The sequence below is a fragment of the Prunus persica genome, chromosome G4 (genome assembly GCF_000346465.2).
Source record: "Prunus persica cultivar Lovell chromosome G4, Prunus_persica_NCBIv2, whole genome shotgun sequence".
Classification (NCBI taxonomy): Eukaryota; Viridiplantae; Streptophyta; class Magnoliopsida; order Rosales; family Rosaceae; genus Prunus; species Prunus persica.
In genome coordinates, this window is record NC_034012.1 from 17,644,235 (window position 1) to 17,667,860 (window position 23,626).

A 23,626-nucleotide genomic window follows, 5' to 3' on the forward strand; every position below is an offset into this window, starting at 1 on the left:
ATATTCATACATATTCCAGGTTATTTTTATAACAAAAACATAATTAAAACAAACAAACAAAAACCAAAGCCTTTCTCAACCAGTCATCCTCTCTGTCCCCTATCTACCTTCTCTGACCCACCCCACTGATCCGCTGCCGACTCAGCCCAACAGACCCTTCTTGACCTTGATGGTGCCCTAACCTCGACCCACCAAGACCAGGGGATTGAGCTTCCCCCAAAAATTACCAAATCAAAATTTTCTGAAAACGAATGAGATGAGATCGCCCAATGGATTGGCAGCCCCACGACTACGCTGTCGCCTCTGCCATGGCCTACGCCCAATAGTAGTGCCAAGCAGTGACCAATATCCAACAAGGATGAAGGAGGGGGAAAAAACCGACCAACATCCAACATCGATCATTGCTAGTTTTCTAGGTTGAGCAGAGAAGATCTTGACGTGAGGCGCGATTGTTTGGAGGCGGTGACTGGAGGCTGACAAGACAGAGGGTGAATGGTGGGTTAGGGAAGGGAGAAAGGGATAGTGGGGTCAAAGTTGAATGATCAATTTGACAGAAGACTAAACGGTTAAATTAACGAAATGTGTGAATTAATTAAATCTTAAAATATTAGATTATAAATTAATAAAATTGAAATTTCGGGTCTCAAATTGAAAATGACTCCAAATATCAGTTAACCCTATTACATAAATCGCACACAGGCCATGAAGATGACAGACGCGACAAGGATCCAATCATTTTATACAATAAAAGTTATGAATCTATTATTCTAAAAAGGTGGGAAAACTGAATCAATTATTTTTGGGGTTCTCTGAAATGTCACCGTTCTCATGTAAATTTTATTGTTATTTATTGAGCAAGAATGTATTAAACAACAATAAAAACCCACTTGCAGAGAATTTGTGTAAACATCTGGGCTAAGCTGAAACTTAATTACCTTTTCAAAATGCAACTCACCCTAGCTATAACCAAGTAAAAATAATAGTAAAATGGCCTTGAATTACTGCTAAGGGCCGTCCTTTCTTATCAAACAATATCTTACATTTTATATTGTTGACAATAAGAATCATTACTGTATCAGAAAATCATTCATGAAAATATTAAATTATGTTTTAATGCCATGGTGAGGTCAGATGAGTACTTACGTTGGCATGTATAAAAAAAATCAACATGATCATCGATCAAAAAATTCACAATTTGACGTTTGCAACGTAATATTTTTTCTTATCCAACATATTGTGTCAACACAATATATCAGACGGTTTAGTATGAAAATATTACCTTAGAGATACTAAAACAATCAAAGACATGATCGGACGGCCACAATGATCGAATGATTATATGATTTTATTGGGTCTTCATCTGGCAGCTACGTTTCTGATGGAGGAGTTGGTGTGAGTTGGATCGTCCTTTCAATAAAGTTGAACTTTGGAAAAGCAAAAGGCTTGACAAAGTAATAATATATTGACAAGAAGTCATTAGAATTAGGTAACAAAAACTGGAAAACGTTACAAACTCCTACGAATGACGATGCAGTTATTATAAAACAAACAACATAGCTAAAGTTACCAAATGTGATCGCTAAATGTATTCACTAAATGATATGTCAGGATATAGAAAATATTGTATATGAAGGTTGTTTATTAATGTGATCTCTCTAGCATGATTCTGTCAATGTAAGTATTATCTGGTCAGTATACACGCTAATACCATAATTGTTAACAATAAACACCTTATAAAGTAAAACCTTATATTTGAATCAATCATACGCCACAAGATGATTTTTTCATGAATGAATAAAAAAAATTGGCGAACAACATTGATGGTGACTGGTAGGACTCTTTAATATAAGGTAGAAAAAGAGGTATGAAGCTATCTCACATGCTTTGTAATTACTATTGTTGGGCTTGAAATTTGATGCAAGATTCTCCATCTCCTATAACTACCCTCCTTCCAACCATATGTGGACCCCCACAAGCACAACCTTCCATCTCTCTCTCTCTCTCTCTCTCTCTCTCTCTCTCTCTCTCTCTCTCTCTCATGGTCCTGTGGAGTATGAAGGCCATGGAAAAGAGCAGTTGTGTTCCAAAATTGGAAGTTAGTTCTTTAAGGAGTTCAATACTGTAAGTCTTGTTTTTTTTTGTTCAGATATGGTCCATATGCGCCACCACAAAAGATTTAAACCAACCAAACTTGTACTTGGCACCACCTATATATCTTAGTTTTGAAGCCTCTCTGTTTAATATCTGCCTCTCTCTCTCTCTCTCTCTCTCTCTCTCTCTCTCTCTCTCACCTTTTTAAGGTTCTCAGGACCACCATGTCCATATTTCATTTGATATTCTTCATCTGGATCCTTTTGATAGTGAAGTGTCTTGTAGCTCTTGGCTCTGCTTCATGGTGCCAACACCAGTTTCTTGCCCAAACCAATAGACAATTTGAGCAGAAGACAGATAGGTTTTGGGAGTTCAAAGAGCAAACCAACAGCTGGGTTGAAGTTCAATTGCCCTATGATCTGGTGTCTTGTCTTAATGATAACTGTACTGTAGTTGGTTCAATTGAGGGAACAAATAACAAAGAAGAGCACATAGAAAACCAATCTGATGATGTTTCAGGAAAGAGGGAGAGGGTAAAAAAGAATGATGGTTATGGAGGATTGGAGAAGGAGAATAATTCTGATGTGGTTTTGCCTCTGAGAAAGAGAATTTCTTTGACCAAAATGTCCGATATGTCCATCTGGGTCACTGGTGAAAGTGGGTCAATCTATGAGAGGTTTTGGAATGGGGTCCAGTGGGTGATGGCACCCCATGATTTGCCAATATCAGGAGCTCATGCAGTCTCTGTTTTTATTGTCAATCATACAATTCTTGCTCTCTCTGAATCAGGAAATCTATATCAGGTACTATAATTAACCCACCAGTCGCACAAATTTATATCAGTTTAACTCTTATAATATGAATTCATCGTTCTGAAATATATCAATATATATATATTGTAATCTTCTTCCTGCTTCTTCCAAATTTTACTTGGGTGGGAATCTATTTTTAGATATGAACTAGTAAACCTTTGATCAATTCATATGTGTAAGTAGATTTTCCCACTGTATTCTAAACTGATCACCAGAAACTATTTGATTTACTAGCTCTGTTATGTGAAAACTTGGATCCTCTGTGGATGTTTTTCTACTGATGTTGTGCTCATGTCCAAAACTATGTCGTTTCAGACCAGGAAGTTTGAAGAATTCATCATAAAACAGTTCTAAATCATCTTTCTCTTTATCTGCACATATCACATTGTTGCAGTCATATCATATTCATATCCAGGCTGATATAAACTCTAATTCATGGAAAGGGGCTTACCTTAACTGCAAGAGTGTTCTAGTCTTTTTGTACTAGCTGTTTTTTCATATACCTTCTTCATCATATGTTTCATTTCTGCACTTTCAGATGAAAATCAGTGAGAGCTCACAGCCTATTTGGGTAGACTTTACACCTACACTCAGTCAAAGCACAGATGAAGAAGGAGAACAAAGTTCTGTGATCTTAATTAAGTCTGGTCTTGTTTCATATGATGGAGAGTGAGTATAATTTCACTTTTGGAGTGAAACTTACATACTAAGAAAGCTTACCCGAATACCTTCACCGAAAAGATTTAGAAAGTTGAGTATCACCTTATAACACCTTGATTTTGCTGCATTGCTGCCAGGAGAGTCTATTTCTGCACGAAAAAAGGGACTCTGTTAGAACTTAGAGAAATTGAGCCTCCAAGGTAAGAATCGCATATACACAAGTGAAAGCATCACACCCAATGCTGAGCCTTAAGTTTGAATTTCAGTCTCGATTTATACTGTAGATGTCGATGGGGAGACTCTAATTTCACTTGGGCGTTTGTGCTATAAACATAGAACAGATGGGTAGATCATGGACAACCCCCTGGTGCAAATGCTGCAGCAATAGCTGATGCTGCTGGTATTAGAACAGATGTAATTTATACCATAAGGTAACTCCTCTCTCTTGCATTTGTTCATGCGCTCGTATCTTCGGTTAGTCAAACCATCATACAAGTCAATTAAGCTCAATGAAACCTTAACCCCGAACTCTTCGCTATGTCCGTGGTTACTCAAAAAGAAAGGATAATTTTGAGGTTATCAAATACAGCATAACCTGTAACTGTAAATTGCAGTTCTGCAGGTGATCTTTATGAATATGATAGGAGCTCAAAACCATCATGGAAGAAGCATATACGGAGAGAAGGAACAGCTTATGATGCTTCTCTAATACCATTGACGGGGAGTACTTTACATGGCGCGAGTGGAGATCATTCTATTTCCCTGTTTCTTCTAACAAAGGTACTCCTGCATTTTCATATTTATCACTTCTTAGACTTACATTCAGCATTGAACTGAAAAATAATTTGACAGATTTTGTATAGAAGGTAAAAAACGAAGTAGAGTTCGGTGGCCAGCAGTAATGAATACCCTAATAACAATCTGGGAACAACTCAAGCTACTTTATAACTATTAGTTTGAGTATCGAACCTCAGGATGAATCTTGAAGATCCGAAAAAACATTTGTTCATTAGCAACTATATAAACATGAGCTACAATATGCTGATCATATTAATTTTTCTTTTAACTGAATGCTCGAACTATTCAAAGCTAAAAGTTACCTTCCATTTAGAGAAGACAGAAAATTTGTCTCAGTGCTGTTATGTAAAAGCATTACCTCAGTGCTGTTTCTGTCTTACATTTTCTTTCCAAATTTGAAACAAAACTCTCACAACATTTTGCGTATAAGCAGGATGGTAAACTGGTAGAGAGACGACTGTACCAAAGGAAATGGAAATGGGTAGTTTATGGAAGTCCAAAGGATCAGCGCCTGACATCTATCACACCAGTGCTGCTGCAAGATGACACAAACGGAAGATTATTCTCGTTGTTTTTCACCACATCCACTGGATCAGTTTTCGAATATCAAATACCAAGACAATCAGGTGAGTTAAGGAATTATGGAAAAATCAATTATTCCAATCTTATAAACCGTACAACCTGAACAGAGTTTTCCCAAATTCAAATCTTCCCCTCCTGTGATGTTCAAAAAGATACCAATGTGATAACTGCAAATGCATATTATATTGTTTACCATATCACATAACAGAAGATTAACTTCAATTAGTTATGCTTCACTCAGGATCATATTTAGGAGGAACTTTAAAAGAAAAAGGAAAACAGCTCCTTATTGGAATGAGCTGATAAACCAATTTCAACGCGAAACAGTCAACCTAATTCTCAATATAGTTTGCTAGCAAACGAGGTGCACTCATCTGTTCTATGGAAGTTTCATCAGAGGTTGCAAGGAGGTTATAGGTTACCATAAGCTCCACAAAAACTGTGCTTTCACATACTTGTCATTCAAGAGTCTAAATAACATCTCATGACCCCAACCCCAAACAAAGTATAAACATACAAAAGAGCTACAAAAGCAAACCAGACAAGAAAAGAAACCCAAAGTAATTTGCCTATCAAAATTTATGTGGCCTTCAAAATCATACTTCTCCAAAGTTGATTTAAGACATTGATTACTTACTGTTTAAATTTGTTCCTTGAGATTGAAAGATGGTGGGAAAAGAAAGGAACTAGACCACATAAACACTATAAGCAAAAGTGATGTTTTGCTGGACCTGATAGCAGCAGATCGTTAATAAGGCTAAGAAATTGCAGAGTCAAGTGATCACACGGCACCAACCATACTAAGATCCATGCAACTGAATTATGGTATAATCTGCACCTAGGAATCTTAGATTATTCATCCGCCTATTCGACCAGGAAAAATAAGAAAAGATAAAAGAAAGCAAGCATTATGTAATAAGAAAAATATTATTCCATTACTACTTACGCCAAAAATTTTAAGCAATGTGTGATTGTACCTGTTTAAGAAATTGATAACCATGAGATCTATTTTTTTGTGAAGCATATTATAGGCATTCTTGACCAACTGTACGTTGAATTTTAATAAGATTAACTATGAAGCACTTCAAATTTTGATTTATAGAAGAGAAGCTGATAGACTTATGAAGATACAAAACTGAATTCTGAATGTGCACCTTAGATCTAAGAGTTTCCCACATTAATACAGGTATTGCTCAAGAGAACCCAATTCCAGAAGCATGGGTAAGCCATATACATCCCCTACATGCAAAAGTTGCCAGAGGTATTAGTGGACTACAAATTCAAGTTGGTAGGATTCTGTTTCCACTGGATGATGGAAGACTGGCAGAACTTCATCTATCAGGCTTAGGTGGTGAAAACTCTGGTCCATCTCATCAAGTAAACTTCCGAAAGAAAGCGGCAGTCAAATATTTGTGGTCAATATTAGATGCCCCAGAATCAGAAGGCTGGAATGCAGAATACTGCATAGAACAGCGTGGACCCACAAATTGCATCACAGGCGTAAAAGATGAGCCAAATGATTTAGGAATTGCAAGAACAATGACAAGAAGGCGAAAAGGAAGCCAGACACAGCAGCATTACCTAACTCCAGGAACATCAGGTAGTGGCCCAACAAAACCTTTGGAAGAATACAGTTTTCCAGACAACTGGCTTAACACAAATTTCCATTTGAGAGCGATGCATGGAGGCAGATCATTTTTCCTCATAACAGATGGTGGTTTTACTTTTGAATATCTTTATACTGAAAATGTATGGATGTGGCTGAGGCATGAGCACTCAACAGCTATTAAAGGTGCACTAGGAAACTACAATGGAAGCTTGTATGTCGTTGACGCAAATGGCAGTGTGCTTCTAAGGGAAAGGAACAGCAATGATCTAGCATGGATAAATTGCACTGCCTTGAGGAAAGGAAGGCAAGTTGTTGGAGGTCCTCCATGGGATGGAATTCCTGGCAGAACTACGAGAGTGACAGCAGAAGACGCCCTCTTCTTTGTGAGCAGAAATGGCAGATTACTACAGTTCACGGTAAGTTTAGAAAGGAACCAAAAAAAAAAAAAAAAAAATCTACTTCTGTGAAGATTCGATGACCTTAAATTTTAAAAAGAAAAGATCACAAATATATTTACTACGGCAGATAAGATATTTAGAGCATTATCTTAAGTCTGATGTATACCTCACTGAGCAACCATGAAACGAAAGCAAGAGCTTTCATCATAATTGATAACATGACTGTCATACATCAGATTCATATCACCATTACCATCATCATAGTTGCATTTGAAAAAAAGTCAATGTTATACTGGATTTGTGACTACCAATGGTCATGAGCTTTTTGAGTTTAAACAAAAGGTTTTATTCTTTTCCGGTTATGCTAAAGAAATATATTAGAGGTATATGTATACTGGAATATATTTAACAATTTGTAAACATAAAATAAAAAATTAGCTGTAAAGGGAAATAATATTTTTATAATTTCACAAATGATGATATCACTACAGTTGGTGACAGACTGACAACTTGTATTCTTCCATAGGTTGCCCTGAGGAAGTTCAAATGGAAAGATTGCCGAAACCCTCCAAATACCAAGATTGCCTCTATAGTAGATCAGGAACTGCTCAGGGAAAACATAGTGTTTGTTGTTGGAAGGAATGGTCGGCTATATCAGTATAATAAAGTGACTGAACTGTGGCATGAGCACTACCAATCTCAGCATTTGATTCTATCAAGACTGCCTGGAACTGCTATGAGGTCATCATTGCTTTCACTAACAGGTTCACTTTTCATGCTTTCAGTAGATGGAGGACTAGTTGAATACCATTGGAACACATTCGATGGATGGAATTGGGTAGAACATGGAAGTCCGCATAAAGTTGTGACATTGGTTGGTTCACCCGGTCCATCCTTTGAAGGAAATCAACTGTTTCTTATTGGCTCCAATGGAAATGTTTATCTGAGGTATATGGATGAAATGACATGGAGGTGGAAGAACTGCGGTTTCCCTTTTTCGAGAAATGCGAATGTTGAAGATCGAAGAGGTGAGGAAGGAAATGACAAGGCACAATTCTGTACCGACGTAGACTTTGCAGCTAGTTCAAAGAAGGATTATGAAAGAGTTAATGACCTAAACAGTGATTGTAATCAAGAGGTTAGTAACGAGCTGCACTAATTGCTAATACATTGCTGGTGTGAAGTTATTAAGCTAATGCTCATTGGTTTCATTTTATGCAGGTGGCACCAATACGACCAATTCCCTTGGCTGAAGATTCAATAATCTTTGAGCTAAAAGATGGCAGAGTAAGAAATTGCTATCTTAATTTACTTGTGTTAATCATTTTCCTAGTAGAGAATCAAAAAGAATTCCAGCATAACCATGTGAACATATTCTGTAGTGGGAAAAGACATATAACCTAGAACTGCCAAACAATCTTCCATGATAAGAGCAATTTTGACAAACATTAACTAGGAGTCACAGAAATCCATTGCATCATTTTAAGAACTGTATTAAAAAGCCATATCCATCTGCTAGATCCTTAATGATGATGTCATTTATCAACACCTTTACTTATAAGCTCTTTAGATTTTCCTCATTTTCTTCATCAATTCTAACTTAAACAACACTCATTAGCGATGGAGCATCCTTGTATTACCACAGATGTGTATAATTTTATTTCAATATGCTTTCTTGTATTACTGAAAACCTTCTTGCAAAATGTCATTGAAAAGAAAAAAAAACCCACAATCTAAAATACCATTGTGAAAATTAATAAGGATATTGCTGAGTTTGATATTTCATTGCAGTTGGCAGAAATGCGACGAATAGAAGGCACGCATTGGATGTGGTCGCGTATAATAGGCACACCTACAAGCTTATGCACAGCAAGTTACTGGACAGCCTTGGCATCATGAAACAGCAGCACAACACAGCTCTCTATGTACAAATCACACATCATGTACAGACTACTCTTCTACAATATTTGCCCTTTTAACGTAGACAAGTCACAAGCCACAAGCTACTGTAAAGAAAATTTACACATTACCAACAGAACAGTTGTACAAAGCTATAACTCGATAGTAAGTTGAAATAAAACATTATATTCAATAAATGAAGGCATTTTCATTGTATCTCATAATGTTATACATATATCTCTCTGAGCTACTTATCCATCCAAGTTCCCTACTAATGGCTGCTTCCACTGACATTTGTGAAAATTTGGCATGTTTTACACCATTTAATAGCTTTTTTTTTCCTTCTTCTAAAACTGGATTTAATTGATAAATAGGATTAAAATATTAAACTCAAGGTTTCTAACATAAATAATCAATCTGCGTCTCTCATTATTAAACGAACTAACCAGTTTTGGACTTGAAATGACCATATGGAGTCAAAATGTTAGGCAAGAGATGGGGTTGAGATCTCTAATTCTCATCGAATACCAAATTGATATGGTTGGTTAAATGATGAAGATTAGGTTAACAATGCAACGGCTCCAAACATCCACATGCTTATGCATCCTCACGATTTCATGCTTGTAAGGGAATTTCTAAGATTAGGTAAACTCTTGACTTAAGTGCAGTAGAACATTGAGTGTTCCCATTATGATCTTTTAATCCCTTGATTACTCCTCATGGCATATAGGACATGCGTGCCTTGGTTATGTGGCATAGGACATGCTTGACTTGGGACATGATGCCTTGTTCATCAAGTTTCACTAACTTCATAATTTAGACATGATGGGATCATTGGTAGAACGGTGGATCATGCTGGTGTCCTTGTCTTTTAGGCCCGTGTTGCAAAAATAGGCTCGTTTGCGCCTCATAAAAAAAGGTTAATCCAACGGCGTAAAAATTTGTGATGGTAAAGTTGTTTTTGCCAACTTTAAAAAATAAAAACGAAACTGTTACAAGCCTAAAAGCACCAGGGGTGCGAAATGTAATTGACCCATACATCCAAAATAAGAGAATCTCTCATAGTTTGATTGATAGAAACTCTTGCATCACATGTAAGTGAAACTTCCATACAAGAATTTTTAATTGATTGCATTTAGTAATCATTCTTTATTGAGCACTTATACACTTTACAAATTACCAATGTCAATTGACAATCCTATGACTAAGAACTATTTAAGTTATGAAGGCTCGAGAGGAATGTCTACTGAACCTATTCAATTACTTTCCCTATCGTTCATTTTCTTTGGACTATTGTTTAAGTACATAACTATAATGAGACATTTGCTATAAACAATAAACTTGCCTTTTAATAAAGCTAAAGAAGTTTAAGATATAAAATATTCATAAAATATTATATCACATAATCGGCTTTTAGGTCATATTTCCAACATTGGCTTTTAGGTCATATTTCCAACATTGGGCTCCAAAGTTCATGTTCCTTTATTTATACCCAAATGTGCAAGTATTCCATGATGGGCATAGTAGGTGTTGTAGGCTTTAATAAATGGGGCTTATGACTGTGGGAGTAAATATTTTTGTCTCTAATCACGGCACGCTATGTGGAAAAGAAGATTATTTCGATCAATTAATTAATAGGGATAAATATCTTAATTAATAGAATATTATCTTTATTTAATAAGATAATATCATTAATTCAGATATTATCCTAATAAAGAGAAGATAATATCATTAATTCAGATATTAGCCTAATAAAGAGAAGATAATATCATATTATACAAAATAAAGAGATATGATCAAGTTCGACTCAATCCCTACGAATTTGGGTAAAGAATAAACTCATCATAATAAGAGTTTATTCTCTACGAAACCCTAGCCCCGAGGCTCCTGTAAATAGACGACTTTATTCATCATTCAAGGTACATCTAAACCTTCTCCTAAACCCGAGAAAAATACCCAAAGCTCTCTCTCCCTCTCCACTCTCCATATTTTCTCTACATGGCTCCGGCCACCACACACAGCTCCGGCTGCCCGGTTCACACCATACATACAACTCCATACCCTTTACTTAGCTATTGTTTTCCTACAAACACTTGAACTGACTTAGGCATCGGAGGTTGAAGGATCTAGAAGCGAATATTCTCCCGCGAGATTATTTGCACAAACATTTGGTGCTTTCATTGAGAGCACGAGTTATACTCAACGCGTGCTCAAGGAATCCGTTCCTCCTATTTTCCAATCCACCGAAACCTTCCAAACAACCATGGTTTGAGGCAAGCGCATGAGGAGCAAAACCGCCGTGATGGCTCAATCCGTGAAGCCCAAAGCTACTCCTCCCACGATCCCGCGATCAAGATGGCTGCTTCACCGCCTCTCGCTGCCATGAACCCGCAACAAACCCTTGCTGCCGCACCACAGCAACCACCCCATGTGCCTGGAACCACCGTGCCACCTGCCGGACTTGCAGCTGGGACCACGTCACAGGCCTCTGCCATCGTCGTACCATCTCAAGGCCCCGTGGCTGGATCTAGCCATCTTCATAGCACCACAGCCGAGCATGGTGGAACTTCCCATCAAGGTGGGCTCACTACCACTGCTGACTTTGACCCAATCTTGGAGCAACTTCAAGCATTCCCTTCATTGCCTCCACGCTCGATGCATGCTCCCGCGTACACATCCAATGAAATCCTAGCCCGTGTGCAATTAAGCTCCACATATTTCTCTCATCTCGATCCACGAAGTCAAGTAAACCTTAATCTGAGAGTTGACAAGTTAACTCAGAGAATGGATGACCAAAAAAATTTGATGAGACAGCTCCTCAACCAAATAAACTTGGCTCAAAATCTTGGCCTTGGACAACAGGGCGAAGAGAGAAGGATGGATGAACATGCCAATAGACAGTTCAGTGAAAACCAAGCAGGTCGAGCAGAAGTAAGCAGACAATGAGATAGACAACAACGCGATCAGCTTGCAGACATGTCGCAAGCATTTGCAAGCCACACTCAAAACAGACGAAGTCTCCCATCCATATTGAATTTGGGGAAATGTTCATGAAAGGCTAGGCTCCTAGGGAAGTCAAACTGACAATAATTGCAATGAGGATCATGAAGAAAGGCGCTCTACTGCCCGCTCGCAGAGAAATATTCATGAAAGACTAGGCCCCCAGGGAGGTCAACTTGATAACCCTCACAATAAGAACCATGAAGAAAAGCGCTCCGCTGCTCACTCTCGAAGAACCAATTCTTGTCCCCAAGCTACAGAAAATCCCTCGCAAGCACAGTCCACCAACACGCCACCTAGGCAGCGCAACCGAGAAGGTCGACCCTTGCAAACCAACGAGGAAGTTAATCAGCCTCGCCCAAATCGTAAAGGTCATCAACGTGACCGACCAGCCATATGTACCAAAGGTGTTGAGAAGCTTGTGAATAACTGACTTCGTGACTTAAGATTGGCCGAAATTTTGAAGATGCACTACGCGTGGGGGTAGACCCAGCAAACTCCTCACCTTTCAACCCCGAAATCGAGCAAGCTGCTCCCCCGAAACGATTCTCAACGCCTTCTTTCACATGTTTCAAAAGGGATTTCGATCCCGAAAGCCATCTAAAGCATTTCAAGAGCCTTATGATCCTCTACAAAGCTGAAGATGCACTAATGTGCAAGGTGTTTGCAATGACTTTGTGAGGAGTAGCTTAGGACTGTTTCCATGCCTTGCCATCAGGGTCGATCAGCAGCTTCAAGGAGCTTACTTACGTCTTCACTAAAGAATACACTTCTTATCAGACGATCAAGAAGAACCCTGACCATCTGTTCAACCTGCACAAGAAGTCCGATGAATCCCTCCGAGACTACATCACGAGGTTCAAAGTGGAGAGGGCAAACATTGTAGGATGTGATGACCAAATTGCGTCCTCCGCATTCAAGAGGGGGTTGCCAACTGAATGTGAGCTATATCGCAAGCTGACCATCTCTCCTTGCCAAACATTGGTAGAAGTCTTCGCTACAGCAGAGCGCTACGCACTATGGGACGACAACCAGATCGCCACGAAGAAGGTTGATCAAGCAGCTGAGCAGGCAAACAAAGAGAACGACAAGCTCAGATCATAACCTCAGGAAGGTGCTCCAGCAATGGAGAGCTACACTAAGCTCACTATCCTGATACACCAGATCCTGGCCCAAGTAAAGGACATGCCTTGGTTGAAGAGAACATCGCCTTTAAAGGGAAACCCAATCAAGAAGGATACCAGTAGATACTGCACATTCCATGAATGACACGGTCATTACACAAACGACTGCTTCGCTTGGAAAAGGCACCTCGAAGATCTAATCAGAGATGGCCACTGCACGGAATTCATCGCAAGGGGGGCTATTCAGCAAATCAAGGATTGTGACGCAGCTAATAATGAGCCTCCATGAAAAGAGTCATATGGATCAACACGATCCTAGCTGACTCTAAAAGCCAAGGCTGACCACCAGAGGGCAGAAGAGAAAGATCAAGTAGGCGACTTTCGTCTCCCAAGCCGTCACTAGCTACCAAGTTATGGAAGACGAACCCTTCATCATTTTTCAATGGAAGGAAGTTCCAAGGCAATGGAATGCCCATCACCTCCAAGAGTACTATCCATGAAGCTCCTTACCTATCAGCTCGGCTCTAAACAAGCGGCCAAGCCTCCCTCACCTCCATTAAAGACAAGTTTCTTTTGATGTTACTCATGGAACTCATATTTTTTGTTCAATAAAGTAATGTAGTCACACAGACATCAATACAAATTCAAGCTTTTCTTCCCAATGGAGTGTTGACAAAAGCAATTGACACGTCTCCGGACGTAGGCCAAACAGGTTACACACATCGACACGTCTCCAGACGTAGGCCAAATGGGCCACACTCATCGACACGTCTCCGGACGTAGGCCAAACAGGCCACTCTTATCGACACGTCTCCGGACATAGGCCAAACGGGCCATGCTCATCAACATGTCTCCAGACATAGGCCAAACGGGCCACTCTCATCGACACGTCTCAGGACGTAGGCCCGCGGGCCACTATCATCGACACGTTTCCGGATGTAGGCCCGGGAGCCACTATCATCGACACGTTTATAGACGTAGGCCAAATGGCCCACTATCATCGACATGTCTCCGGACGTAGGCCAAACGGGCCATGCTCATCGACACGTCTCCAAACATAGGCCAAATGGGCCACGCTCATCGACACGTCTCCGAACGTAGGCCAAACAGGCCACTCTCATCGACACGTCTCCAGACGTAGGCCAAACGAGCCACTCTCATCGACACGTCTCCGGGCGTAGGTCAAACGGGTCACACTCATCGACACATCCCCGGACGTAGGCCAAATAGGCCACTCTCATCTACACATCTCCGGACGTAGGCCAAACGGATCACACTCATCGACACGTCTCTAGACGAAAGTATGCATCTTTTTTACTGATCAAGTTAGCCGCAGAAGAAGGGACAACAACAGACGAGTATTGGATAATTTCAGCAGCAAAAGCTACTGATTTTTAAAGCAGATGAAATATTACTTCCCTTTATTTCTCCAAGCTTGTCTACATGAGGCTTGAGTGGAACATCACAAATATTGCCCCTACGAGATGTTTAGATGTTTAACCCTAACTGATGATGGGGAACAGCTCCTACTTGAGTCTTCTTAGCAGAATGGATCCTTGGTTTCTTCCTCAACGAAGACACATGCTTCGCCAGCGAAGTCGTAGCTTCATATCTTGAAGACTTAACGTCAGTCTTCCTTTTTTAGGGGGGTCCAGCAGAACACTCCTCCTGCTCAGCCGGCAGGTCATCAGAGTCTGGATCATTCTACTTCCATCTCGCAACATTCTGGGCAAGGGGCAGACCAACAACTTCTTCCGGATACTCACTCAGCAGCAACCAGTGGCCACCGCCGCTCCAACCGTCTTCGACCACCAGTCATGAAGTCAACCATCCTAGTCCTCACCTCAAAAAAGAGAAGACGAAGAAAAAATATACGTGCTCGACTTACTTTGGATGCATGGCAACTCCTCTCTTCGACAAGCAGTACAAATTCTCCAAGATCTTTCTCAAGCTAGAAGGTAGAGAAGTTAAGTCTGCAATGTGAGAAAGAGTGAAGAGAAGCCTTGTACTTATACAAGTTGGACAACTCGGGTCAAGATGGAATGGCAAGCTCATTCCTACTAGAAGTCCAACTCTAAGAACAGTCAGAAGCCTACTCCAATTGGGAATCTGATCTGCAAAGGAGTCCAACTCAGAGAATAAAGCCCAGACACAGTTGGAGAGTCGAAAAAATAATTTCATCTCTTACATGCCACACAAGCACCATGCAGAAGCTAGGGGCATTTGTGGGAGCAAATATTTTCGTCTCCAATCACGGCACGCCACGTGAAAAAGAAGATTATCTCTTAAATTAATTAATTGAACCAGTTTATCTGGCCAATTAATTAATAGGATATTTTCTTTATTTAATAAGATAATATCATTAATTCAAATATGATCCTAATAAAGAGAAGATAATATCATATTATCCCAAATAAAGAGATATAATCAAGTCCGACTCAATCCCTACGAATTTGGGTAAAGAATAAACTCATCATAATAAGAGTTTCTTCTTTACGAAACCCTAGCCCCGAGGCTCCTATAAATAGACGACTTCATTCATCATTCAAGGTACATCTAAACCTTTTCCTAAACCCGAGAAAAATACCCAAAGCTCTCTCTCCCTCTCCACTCTCCATTTTTCTCAACACGGCTCCGGCTGCCCGGTTCACACTATACATACAACTCTGTACCCTTTACTTAGTTATTATTTTCCTACAAACACATGAACTGACTTAGGCATCGGAGGACCTTTGGCCAACACCCCCCGGGTGTGGTCTATTTACTCCAATCTTTTTTACAGGAATCGAGGGAAAGAGAGAAGGAAGATCAAAGGTTGAAGGATCTAGAAGTGAATATTCTCCCGCGAGATTATTTGCACAAACAATGACATGCTTGCCTTGGTTATGCGGCATGAGACATGCATGCCTTGGACCATGATAACTTGGTCATCAAGGCCTCACTCTAATTGTATAATTTCATATACGATCAGGGGTAGAATGATGGATCATTTTGCTTGATTGTAGGTTCACTGTCCAAATTTAGAGTGCTCGAGTAATGACTTGATTTCTTAAGGAGTAACTCACACACCTACTTAATTCAATTCAAAGTTTTTATTTATTTATTTATAAGAAATGGAATTCATTCATAGAATCAAAGTAGCGTACATAGAACGACACAAATAGTGGCTTTGTTAAAACCTTACTGAGGGATAAACTCCAGTTTATGAAAGAGTACCACATATGTCACTGACTAAAAACAGAGTCTGAAACAGTCACGCAAGACCAATGCTAGAGCAAGACAAAATAAAATAGTAAACTGACACATAGATCTCCGACGCATAGACCTCAAACGAGAACACTACAACACAAACCAACTGTCAAAAGAGTCATGCTATGAATCACAATCCTTTGCACAGCCACAAGTGTAATATCCCACATCAACCAACAGAGAGGGGGTGATGTGCCTTATATGTACATGCCCGCCTTCATCTAGCACGAGGCCTTTTGGGAGCTCACTGGGTTCGGAGTCATGGGAACTCCGAAGTTAAGCGAGTTTGGGCTAAAGCAATCCCAGGATGGGTGACCCACTGAGAAGTTGCTCATGAGTTCCCAGAAACAAAACTGTGAGGGCAGAGAGGGGGGCCAAAAGTGGACAATATTGTGCTACGGCGGAGCTGATCCCAGGATGTTACAATTTGGTATCAGAGCCACTTTACCATGTGGTGCGAGTGTGCCAACGAGGACGTCGGGGCCCTAAGGGGGGTGGATTATAACATCCTACATCAACCAATAGAGAGGGGGTGATGTGCTTTATATGTACATGCCCGCCTCTATCTAGCACGAGGCCTTTTGGGAGCTTACTGGCTTCGGAGTCATGGGAACTCTGAAGTTAAGTGGGTGACCTAGTGGGAAGTTGCTCGTGAGTTCCCATAAATAAAACCATGAGGGCAGAGAAGGGGCCCAAAGTGGACAATATCGTACTACGGCAGAGCCGATCCCGGGATGTGACAATAAGACATTGAGAGCATCCGACAAAGAACACAATATGCCAAAAAGAAAGAAAACATCCACTAAGCACACCATCTCCAACCACCTCTAATAGCAATTGGCAATGAAAGAAGAAAAATTTGCAAGGAACAACACAAAGAATATACTAACCCAGCAAACGAGCCAGGAAACAAAATAAAATAAAAAAGCCCCTAAGCACGCCATATCACTCAACACTGACCAAGAAACTTCCTATGAAAACATAGTCCTTGAGACAGGTGGAGAATCAAACATCAGCTAAGGTGAGAACGAAGAAAACACTACGCAACAATAACAAAACTGGCCTGGCCACTTTTTCTAAACATGGGGATCACGCACAAGAGCATTCGCCGGATGCCAAGTCCACGAATGCTCCAAGAACACATTAAAGAAGACGCCCAGGAGACTCCACTTGGCCAGTCTCAGTAGGTTTATTAAGAGGGACACCAACATTACCCGAATTCACAGTCCCTATCGTAGAGTAACCAACCAAACCTGTAAAGATGGGTAAAAGGATGGTACCCAACAACCCTAGTTCCCAAAAACCTGGCCCAACACCGTGAAAATGAGGACCAAAGCTATAGATCCTAGGTGAAGAGGCACACACATCAAATCTCTGGACAACGGTCGTCTTCTGATGAAGGTAAGGCTTGAGATCGCAGATCAGTCGATAAAGAGGGAGTGAGGAAAGCCATCTTCACCTTGACCGCCGACCACAACAAAGTAGCTTGCACCACAGTCGTCGTTGACTTGGAGACTGTGGGCACAATATCAATAGCAAACCAGCTGAAACCACCATACCAAGACAACCACTAGAAACGCGGACACACCGAGGAGAAAATGAACGATGAAACTAACATGCGGGATCTGAGAGAGACAACAACGAGGCCAGCACCCCAGAATCGAAGAGAGGAGTGACAGCAACGACTCAGCGTGGAAGAGAAACGGTAGCGACTCAACATGAAAGAAAAGTGACTCGACGCTGTCAAGTCAAGGAGAGCGACGACGACTGAACGTGGATGCAAACTAGCTTTGTTAGGCCGAGGAGGGGTGTTTCTCGCTTTTTGGCCGATGCGGCCGACGGAAGGAACTTTTGGTCCTTCTTCTTTTTTGAGTGCGGGGCGTGCCACCACCAAGCCATGAATTTGGCTTGAATGGAATGTGAGTGTATGTTGTGTTCGAGATCTAACTTTAATCAAACGATTGTTCGGCTGAGCAAGGAACCTCCTCATGGCCTAGGTTCTTTCACTACCTCAAGGTCAAGGCTTTATGTGAGCAACCAAATGATGTGGAGTGGGTGGAGATGAATATTGAAGGTGAAACGTAATGAAACGAAGAACAAGTGCGTAAACTAAAGGTGCTTAAACTTAAATATAATTTAAAGATAAATAGGCTTAAACCCTGAAGGTGCTTAAACTTAAATATAATTTAAAGATAAATGCGTGAAGTAAAGTGCGTAAAATAAATAACGTAAAGACGAGAATTAAAGTGCGATAAAATAGATCAAAGTGATAAATAAACAAGAATGAAATACGAACAATAAGAACGGTAAACTAAATTAAACTTGAAATTAAACTTAATGAAAGTGCGATAACAATGAAAAGTAAAGCAATTGAAATAAACTTGAATTTAAAAGGCGGAGAATGTAAATTGAACTAGAAATTAAACTTATACTAGAAAACGGAAGAACTCGCTACTCTAGGTGCTTCAAAAGTAAAATTCTAAGTCTAGGAAAAGAAAAGTGCAAGACGAAAAATAGGTTTGTGTGTCTGATGATGTGTGTCTTCTACCTTCGTTCGGTGAAGTTTATATAGGGCGTCCGTTGGCCCATGGGCTGGCCATTGAATGGCCAAATGTCAACTTTTAAAAAACTCTTTCCTTTTGTAGCCCCCAAAATCCGTGGATCATGTCATAGGAGATATTATGGTTGCTTGATTTTCTCTCGTTTTGGAAAATTCTGAATCGTTATCAACCTCCTTGATTTCTTTTCTTGTCAGGCCTCCGTCATGTGCACACTGACCTCTGGAAATCTTGGGCGTCAATACGTGGCTTGCGCTTGGTTCTCCAAGATTTCATCTTGACATCTGGTGGAACCTCGTGCCTTTTGAGTTTTTAGAATTCTAGAGTTGGTTGACCATCCGCCAAGGTGGGTGGTATGGGAACTCCAAATATTTGGATGTTGGGCTTAGCCCCACGTTGGATTACCTTTGAGTTCTCAAAATATTCGAATATTGGAAACTCAAAGGACATACCTCCCACTCCCTCGGTGGAAATACCTCCTGCTGAACTTCAACTCCCTCGGCCCAACTTTTCTTGCCCAAGTGTCGCGAGGAGGGCGCCAAGGTGTGCGAGGAGAAAATCTGCCCCAGCCTAGCTTTTTGTAAGAGGAGTGGCCGACCAAGTTATTTAAGGAGTGCCCTACCAAACTTTTTGAGAAGTGCCCGACCACTTTTTCAAAAGGAAACATTCGGCCAATTTTGCAAGGATATGCCCGACCATTTTTACAAGGATACGCCCGACCACTTCTGCAAAGGGAAGCGCTCGGCCATTTTTGCAAAAGGAAGCGCATAACCATATTTTTGAGAAGGCACCACGACCTTTGAAGAAAAAACCTCGGCCTCATTTATGAGAAGGCACCATGGCCTTTGAAAAAAAGACCTCGGCCACCTTTTTGAGAAAGCATCTCGGCCGCTAGGAATTCTCGACTAAGAATTTCGCCGCTAGGAATTCTTCGGCCATTAGAAATTCTTGATCGTTAGGAATTCTTCGATCGTTAGGAATTCTCGACCACTTGGAATTCTTCGGCCGGTAGGAATTCTTTGGCTGATTGGAATTCTCGGCCGCTAGGAAATCTTCGGTTGCTAGGAATTCTTCGTTGGAAGATTGGGTGAATTTTGACCACCTCCAAACAATATATAAAAAAACAGTTAGATTTCAACCTAAAACTCTTCAACCCAATTTGCAACAAATCCAAAGACTCCAGCCACAATTTCCAAATTCTTCCTTGCAAGATTCTTCGGCCGCTTGGAATTCGCGGCTGGAACTGCTAGAAGATCGCCAAAGCTTCAAGACTCCCAACTCAAGGGCCCGGCCGCAACAAACCTTCAAGACACCTGGTTGCGATCTTCCAGCAGCTCTGGCCACAAAACCCCAGTTCCTTCAGCCGTGAAAACCCCAGCTCCTCTAACCGTGTTCACGCAGGCCCCAAAGTTCCAAAATCCGACAGCCTAGCTTCAGCCGGCCTTCTTCAACCCTCCAGCCCCGCTAGAAGGAAAGCCCGGCTGCTACAATCCAGCAATCCCTGCCGCTCCAGACGTGGCCCAACTGCCTTCTCGCAAGCCCAAGCCTCTCCGGCCGCTCCAAACGCTGCCCAGCTCCATCCGACCGTGATTCTGCTGAAAAATCCCAGCCGCGACTCCAACAAAACCCGGCCATATCTCCAGCTACAAAACTGGGCAGCATTGTTTAGCTAAGTAGTCCGGCCGTGTTCAAGTCTCTTATCTCTTTTGAGCATTTTCAGTCACAGAACGGCCGCAAGGACTCTAGTTATGCTTGAATTTAATCCGGCTGCTTGTATTTCATAACGTGCCCGGGTTGGGTGAATTCTCATCACCCACAAACAAGGGGTTAATGGCTGAACGCGAAAAACCTAAACCCTAATATTTGACACACGTCTCTCCTACGTAGCGAGAGAGAAACCCAAATGAGAATAAGTTTATGGCCCTTTTTAATTCAATTCAAAATTACTAATGAATAAAATCTTAAACTGGATTGAATTAGATTCTCACAAGCAAATTCGTTAACTGATCAAATCATGTTGTGTATGATTTACATGTCCAATATAACTTGCTAGAGTCATCCAAATATGTGATACAGGAATCTCACATTTGAACTATGTTAGGAAAATGTTGAGTACTTTAGTAAGATCTAGGAATCGAAAAGTCAACTTTGGGTATTTTGGATGAAGTCTTGGCTTGTTACAAATAGTATTAAAGGACAACCCAACCTATATGTGGTACTCATTAGTCATGGTCATGAAAAATCAAAAAAAGGAAGCTCCTCACTATGAGGTAAAATGTTGTGTCCTATATCTGAAAGGACACCAATTCCTAAAAGATGGAGATTTTGATACCTTAAATCCCACGTTAGACCCAAACCTCTCTCCCCCCACCCCAAAACTCGTAACTTTGGCACAAAAAAAAAAAATCCGATGTTGAAATGTTCCTGAGAAGATCTTAGGTACTTACGGAGTGTTTGGATGAGGAAATTTGAAAGTGTTCATAAATGATGGAATTTAAAATAATTTAAATTAATGTTCTAGAATTTGTGAAATTTCTTCTTTGGCTAATGGATTTAAACATGGAATTGTGAAACTTAAAAACACAAAAGAATGATTTGGCTCAATTGATCCATCAGTATGATGGAGCCCTTGCATTTATAATTGGAAAAGTGATATACAATACAACCATTACAAGAAGTAGGGTAAATCCCTATTTACATGTGAGTTCTATCAACACTTCAAACACAGGACAACAACTTATCTAGAATTTGAAAAATATAAACAACAGATAAAATCAGGAGTTTGAATTTGAAACTACAGATAAAACTTTGTCTAACATCCCCCCACAAGCAAACAAGTCAAGGAAGAATTGGAAGCGTGTGGTGGACAATCTTTGTGTGAACAAATTTGCAACTTGATCCTCGGAGCATATAAAATTAACAAATAGTTCACCACGAATCACCTTCTCCCTAATATAATAGTAGTCATCCTCAAGATGCTTGGCCCTGGAGTGAAACACATGATTGGAAGCCATAGCAATAGATGAGACATATATCACACCATATACTTGGGCAAGATAAAGGCAACTACAAATCATGAAAAAATTATCTAAGGCAAGATATCTCTGCTTCCATGTAGGCTTGCTTACAGTACTTACCCTATATGGTTGACCTAGAGACTGTGCGTTACTTTTTGGAGCTCCAAGATACCAAGTTGTTGCCCAAGTACACACAGTAGCCGCTAGAAGAATGACGATAGTTTGGATCACCAGCATAATATGCATCTGAAAAAGCAGTAAGCTGTAACTCACCAAGTTTATATACAAGACCATGATCATAGGTGGACTTGAGATAACGCAAAATTATATTGACAGCTAACCAATGCATGGACTTGGGAGAGTGCATGACTTGGCAAACTTGATTAACTACATAGGATAGGTAATGCCTAGTAATAGTGAGGTATTGCAGTGATCCCACTAACACTTCTATAGGTGGCTGGATCGGAATGTGTTCACCAGGGAAGGCCTTAAGGGGTAGTTCGTTTACATTTTAGAAGCCAAATTTCAATTTGCCAAAATGAATAAGCTTGCAATTGATGTTCGTTGGACCAATTTACAATGATTTGAGAAAACAAATTCACACTTTACTCTTTAAAGTTGAAAACATCGAAATGACGTTTTCTGCATTTCCAAATCCTCTCTAGCAAACACACAGGCTATGTTTCGAAAGAAAAGAGTAATCTCATGTCTTGCTTCGTCCTTTTCTCTTTAGAGTTTCCTTTCCAAACTGATTTTGGGAGCTCTAGAAACCTTTTATGGAAGTCTAATGTCATTTATCAAATAACAACTTATTATGACAACATCAAATATCAATGGCAGCTTTCATAAAAAAAATATGTATCAATGGCGGCACCCAAAGAAGAAACTCCATAAAAGCTTTCGCCCAGAGTGCCAGTGCACAATACAACAATTATTCACAAGATTTGGTTCTAAATTTGGCACACAAACATAAAAAGGTACGCATATATGCTAGGGTGGGAGAGGAGGAGGGGGGAAGGGCTGCCATGTGAGGTGGAAGGTCCTAGGGTGGAGGGCAGGTCGATGATGATTTTAATTAGGGTGATTTTATTCTTCTTTCTTATTTTCATTATTTAGTTTTTTTAAAATATAGAAATGACCAAATTGTCTTTTAGAAAAACTCACATGTTTACTAAATACAAATTTTGGGGAAATTGGACAAAAATATTTTTTCTTGTTTTTGTTCTTGAAAAATTGTTTTTGAGTTAAGCTACTAGACGCAATCTTGGATCTTGAAAATGTAAATTTGTTTTCTCGTTTCATTTTTTGAAAATGTTTTACGAAAATGGTTTTTGAAAACGTTACCAGATGAGTCCAAAGCTTCTAACCACAATAAACTGAAGTAGAAATAGATTTGGCATATGTAAAATTTGTACATTGGAGCAATTCTAAAGTATATTTAGACTAATTTAGATGCATAAAGCTACCATTATAATGCACTTCAATCCCCAAAAAATAATGAAGAAGCCCTAAATTTCAAGTTAAACAAAGTACCTAGTCATTGAATGAGATTTGAAACTAGAGCAGGATCATTTCCTGTAAGAAAAATGTCATCCACATAGATCAACAGAATGGGATAGACACCATGATGATTAGACATGAACAATGAGTAATCATAATTAAATTCTGTAAAGCCAACCTCTAGTAGATAATATGAAAATCTTTGAAACCAAGCCCTAGGCGATTGCTTCAAACCATAAAGACTCCTTTGCAACTTACATACATGATTGGGAAACTGTTGATCAACAAATCCAGATGGTTGTCTCATATAGACTTCCACAGTGAGATAA

At 40.1% G+C, this 23,626-nt stretch overlaps 1 protein-coding gene across 1 annotated transcript; it reads left to right on the top strand.

The window, feature by feature from the left end:
- Nucleotides 1,886-9,099, top strand: LOC18778403. The gene is made up of 10 exons (XM_007213623.2): nucleotides 1,886-2,894; nucleotides 3,442-3,572; nucleotides 3,701-3,763; nucleotides 3,905-3,994; nucleotides 4,178-4,343; nucleotides 4,795-4,987; nucleotides 6,130-6,968; nucleotides 7,477-8,088; nucleotides 8,172-8,237; nucleotides 8,742-9,099. The coding sequence occupies exons 1-10, from the start codon at nucleotides 2,316-2,318 to the stop codon at nucleotides 8,847-8,849; spliced, it is 2,847 nt and encodes a 948-aa protein (XP_007213685.1). The 5' UTR covers nucleotides 1,886-2,315; the 3' UTR covers nucleotides 8,850-9,099.

Coding starts and splice junctions, on each gene's coding strand:
- LOC18778403 (XM_007213623.2), top strand. CDS start 2,316: ATGTCCATATTTCATTTGATATTCTTCATCTGGATCCTTTTGATAGTG. Junction 4,988..6,129: donor TCAAATACCAAGACAATCAG/GTGAGTTAAGGA, acceptor ACATTAATACAG/GTATTGCTCAAGAGAACCCA. Junction 8,089..8,171: donor ACAGTGATTGTAATCAAGAG/GTTAGTAACGAG, acceptor CATTTTATGCAG/GTGGCACCAATACGACCAAT.